The sequence below is a fragment of the Salvelinus sp. IW2-2015 genome, linkage group LG15, assembly GCF_002910315.2.
Source record: "Salvelinus sp. IW2-2015 linkage group LG15, ASM291031v2, whole genome shotgun sequence".
NCBI lineage: Eukaryota > Metazoa > Chordata > Actinopteri > Salmoniformes > Salmonidae > Salvelinus > Salvelinus sp. IW2-2015.
Window position 1 is genome coordinate 51,919,643 of NC_036855.1, and position 4,832 is coordinate 51,924,474.

General features: G+C 41.8%; 1 protein-coding gene across 1 annotated transcript; it reads right to left on the minus strand.

Annotated features, from left to right (window-relative positions):
* Positions 1–416: 416 nt before the first annotated feature.
* Positions 417–4,431, minus strand: LOC111974408 (G1/S-specific cyclin-D1-like). The gene is made up of 4 exons (XM_024002124.2): positions 3,907–4,431; positions 2,312–2,527; positions 1,688–1,847; positions 417–529 (listed from the first exon to the last, which is right to left on the minus strand). Exons 1-4 carry the CDS (start codon positions 4,102–4,104, stop codon positions 417–419), a joined length of 687 nt encoding a protein of 228 aa, XP_023857892.1. The 5' UTR covers positions 4,105–4,431.
* Between the last annotated feature and the right edge of the window lie 401 nt (positions 4,432–4,832).

Sequence of the window (4,832 nt, forward strand, 5' to 3'; positions counted from 1 at the left end):
TCGTAGTTACTTGTGTGTGCCTGAGTCCAATGCAACAACAACAAAAAAGAACAGAGGGAGAAGAGGGTAAGCCACGTGAATGAAAGCTGTAGCAGCACTGTTTCTTTGATTCCCTGATGTTGGGCAAGCAGAGTGGATGGGCAAGAAAGGGAGGAGGCAAGAGGGGCTATGGGGGCACTGGAGGGTTTAAGAGAATGTTCTGGAATTCTGGGAGCAGGTGGCGAGTAGTGACATGAAAAAAGACGTGACAAATGCAAACCGCCAGGCACTTCGAGGAAGAAAAAAACCACAAAAACTAAATGGTGGCAGAGTTTTTCACTGCCTTGTGGCCCTCATGTACATTAGAGCTCAGGGTACCGTCTCTTACTCTGGCCCATCTGAAAGCCTTTGACATTTTCTTGTGACCTACCCAACAATCAGTTGCTTTTACACAGTTGGGTATTCTCTGTCTTTAGGTACAGCCCCTGGACCGCTGCTGCCACACTGCCCGCTGCGATCATGGAGGGAGGGTTGGCGATGAATTTGACATCTACAGGGAAGACATAAGAAAAGGTCGGTAAGTACTTGAGTCGTAAAGCGAAACATCTGAAACAGATCATTGGCCAAATGGTACACCTGAGCTTTCAAAAGGATTAATGTGGTAAATAAAAGAGGCAGAGCTATCAAGTACTGTACACAAGGGTAGAAAGAGAGACCAAGGCAGATGGAGGGGAGGGTATGTGAGGGAGGCCATTCTAGGCTGTGGCAGAATGAGGTACTGTAAGGGGACAATGGAAATCCTGTTGCTCCTTTCCACTCACAGTCACAATATCCTGAATGTGCTTTATTTCACAACCGGCTACTGACAGGACACCAGTGCTCATGCACACAGACTTCCAAGAACAATACATCTAGCTCATCGACAAAATAGGACCGGTACAAAAGTACTTCCAGCACACACATTCAATGGGTACACCACTTCAAAACTTTTTCCAAGAAGAAAGGAAATACCACTCCTTCCTACCTGTTTCCCTCACATAAATTATAGTTTTAAACCCCATCGAGCTGATCTCCCTCTGAAGAGGTTAGCACCCCACTTCCTACTCCAAGTGCATGAAAGGTGACCATGAATCTAGAGTGGGGTGTCCATCCCCCAACTGAACCCCCCCCCCCCCATGCATGCAGTAGATATAATTTCACAAATAAATGCATCAACAGCATAACCTGTTTCATTTTCCACAATAGCCCTAAAACACACCCCAGTGACAACTCATTCAAAATCTATTGAGTAAACTCTGACTTTGGGGAGAAACACCACGCAAACAAACCATTGTGGTGAGAAGCAAACTCATACTCGTATAATACTGATCTGGAGAAAAAGATATACTGGAATGGAGTCAGTGCTCTCATTTACTTGTCCACACTACACAGGGACTGAGACACCCTCCATAAAACATGTTAGGCCTTGTACACTCAAACATTCCTGCACCGGAGCCCATACCCCCAACCATTTACATTGACCATTGGCCACCTGGGGGCTTTCAAGGAGGAAGAGTTATCCTCACAAGTGGAAAAAAATGCAGACAAAAAAAATCTATATCTTGCATCAAACACATATCTTAGCCATTGGTCCCCTGAAAAAGTAGTTATGGAGCAGTGACAGGAAAAAGCTCACCTTTAACAGACAATGGTTCATGTGTGGGCCTACCTGTTGCACAGAGAGCCACGAATGTCTGGGCATGCTTGCGCAGAATCTGCTTCGTGTTCTGATGGATTGGTAGCTTGGAGAGGAAATGGTCTATGAAATCGTGAGGCGTTACTGATGCTAGATCCCATTTCAACTTGTTTAGAGTCAGTAGTTCCATTTGCTACAAAGAGAGACAAAACAGACGTGCGCAATGAGACAATCGAACTTCACAAGTGGCTTCACATAATTGATTCTACATTTGACTTTATCCACTAGAGGGAGATGTCGCCCTCGTCATGTCATTGCGCTACACTGGCCTAACCGTTGTAGGCCATCATGTGAAATGTACAAGAATCCAAAGTCTTTCTTTGATGCAAACTTTCTTTGAAATTAACACAACAAAAATGATGCAATAATGATTTAGATCCCGTCGAAGAGAAACTAAGACAAGTAGTAGGCCTTTAGGCCTACAAACTGGATGCATTGTAGTAGGCTACCTGTAGGCATAGGCCTATATGCTACCATTGCATTATGAGATAGCCTACTATGGAAATGCTCAGTCAAATAGCCTATACGATATTATATGGATTATAACTACAGCCATATACAGAGTGTATATGTAGAAGATTGACATTGCTCATTTACCAATAGATCGCTGGGCCGGATGGAGTTGTCGGTGTAAATGCACAACTTCTCTGCAGTTAAAGGGACCGTTTCCTTCATCTTTGAGGCCAAAAACATACAAGTAGCTCCCAGGAGTTGTAATCTGGTTTTATGTGTGGGCTCCACAGACAAAAATCTATCCAAGTAGTTCATAGCCAGTGGAAAAACCTCCTCCTCGCATTTCTGTTCCTCGCAGACCTAGAAGTGAAAACAGCAATTTTAGCCTATAGTCTCAGATTACAGTAGCCTATAATATAGGACTATAAGTGCATTCAGGTCGATTGTATATACCAATAAATAGGCCTGTCCATAAGTGAAAACGAAATACTGTAATGGCAACACTACGCATTTTTTAAATTATCCTCCCATTCCTTAAGGCTGTCCTTAAAACAAAGCTATGGCCTAATTATAGCCTTTAGCTGGCGCAAAGTAGGCTATAGTCTGCCAATGCAATTAACATAAAATCATGCATTTCGAAAAACTGAAACAGTTGCTTAAGCCTAATTAAAACGGAAATTGAAATCGTTGAGAATTTAGGCTGTTTTCAGTCGCTTCTTACTAAGACACAAAGGTGGCGTCAATGCAACTTTCCCCAGAAATTTCTAGTTCGTCATCTTTTCAAAAAAGAATAAAAAATATGTAAAAATTGTCCCGGTTTGTGAAATTAGCATGTAAATGATCCTTATGGTATACCTCATCGGATAGTTTTAAGATGTGTCGAATTTTCATAGAGTAAACATATAAAAAACATTTAATTTACAAGACACCGCTCTTTCTCGTGGAGCGTGCGACATTTAGATCTTGTGCGGACTCACAATTTCTGAAATTAATAAAAAATGTATGTCGACATAAGACTCAATTTCTAACTACATGTAAATGTTGATTAATCGATATAGTATCATATCCGACCATTGAAAATGCATTCTTATTTAACATTTTTGCGAAAATGATCATGTTTCCAGAGCGACCTTCAGAAACTGCAGGAACAGCAGCCTGATAAGTAAGCCGAAACAAAACTTCATGGTTTTATATAATCATTTTTCGCTATCTGTGCGACAGGATTATAAGTGCATACCCAAGATATACTTTTCGACTTGCTGATTGAGTTACTGTCATTGCTGACATTATTAAAGATTTTTTATGATATTAAAAACCTACGCATACGACAACAAAGATGGCGCATAATACTGGCAAGAGTAAGACTGCATACGTGTACATTGCTATTAATTTGGAACATTTTTTCAATCTAAATACATTTCCTAAGTCCCGACAAAGAAAAGAATCGAGCAGCTACATTGCAAGTGTTGTAATTACTGAACACACACAATACCTGGGAAATAGCCTAATAGGCTACAACAGTGTTCCAAATCTATTTTAGCCTACTTGGACAACCGTTACAAATGAAACATTAGCCTACTACATGTCAGTATGTTTACATACTATGAATGATCATGCTTTGAAAGAATAATCGTACGATGCATAAAACGACCAATTCAATACATTGCGTCCAAAGTGCATGGTTAGTGTTAGGACACAAACGTTAAAGCAATACATCTAGACATCATAAATGTACACACCTCTAACATCCATGTAGCCACAATTTTCCTCATTTTCGGTATTATTTCTTTCTGGACACACTTGAAGTAATTCGGAGACGGAAGGTAATTTTCCTCTGCTTTGAGCATTGTCTGTAGAACTCGGTCATTTAGTAAGTTGGCGTCTTGGTAAGCTCTTCTGATGGTTTCCACTTCACAGCACAACAGCTGGTGTTCCATATCTTTTGCCGTGGTAGCTTGCGTTTTCTGGGCTGAATAAACAATCAAAAGATGTGCTTCTTGTTAGGAGTGAGTGAGGCTCCGTGGATGCTGCTTGCTGCTCCTACAGTGTTATCCCTCTGAGAGCTCCAACGCTTCACCCTTCTAGACAAAACTCCCCTTCAGAGGGCTATGCGATGACGTTAACTGTTGTTAAGGAGAAGATCAAAGCAACAGCGAGTCGGAGAGAGCCGAGCTAAGGAGTCTATAGAGAGAGGAGGATAACTCTAAAGAACTACCCCTCTAAAGTTTCCAAGTCCTTCCAATCGCTGCTTATCCACTCCTATAGGTATGGAAATGGGAGGTCCCAGTATTCTGGGTGGCGTAGCCTATACAGCGGAGGGGAGTCAGGAGGGGGTGAAGAGAACGTACGCTGAGTGGTGGGGGTTTGAGGTAGGAGGGATGTAGGGCTAGTGTCGGTATAGGGAAGTTGGTTATGCAGAGATGAATGTGAATTGGTTCAATTTTGATAGGGGGCGGTATAGACACATTCATGAAACTTTCCTGTTAAAAAAAGCTCTGAGAATAGCTCCGGCTTCTCTTCTCGTCACCCAGTCGAACATGAGGTGAGCACATGGGCAAGGTTCTACCACACAAAGACATTTAACAGTGGGACATGTATTTTTTAAATCACTTTAACATAATCATTATGCAGCAATTCATATACTTGTTCAGATTGCAGGCATATT

Bases quoted from the DNA above. Each gene is read 5' to 3' on its own strand.
- LOC111974408 (XM_024002124.2), bottom strand. From the start codon at position 4,104: ATGGAACACCAGCTGTTGTGCTGTGAAGTGGAAACCATCAGAAGAGCT. The intron at 1,848-2,311 runs GTAAATGAGCAA...CTCTCTTTGTAG, and splicing joins TCCGGCCCAGCGATCTATTG to CAAATGGAACTACTGACTCT. The intron at 530-1,687 runs GTAGGCCCACAC...TCTTCCCTGTAG, and splicing joins CGTGGCTCTCTGTGCAACAG to ATGTCAAATTCATCGCCAAC.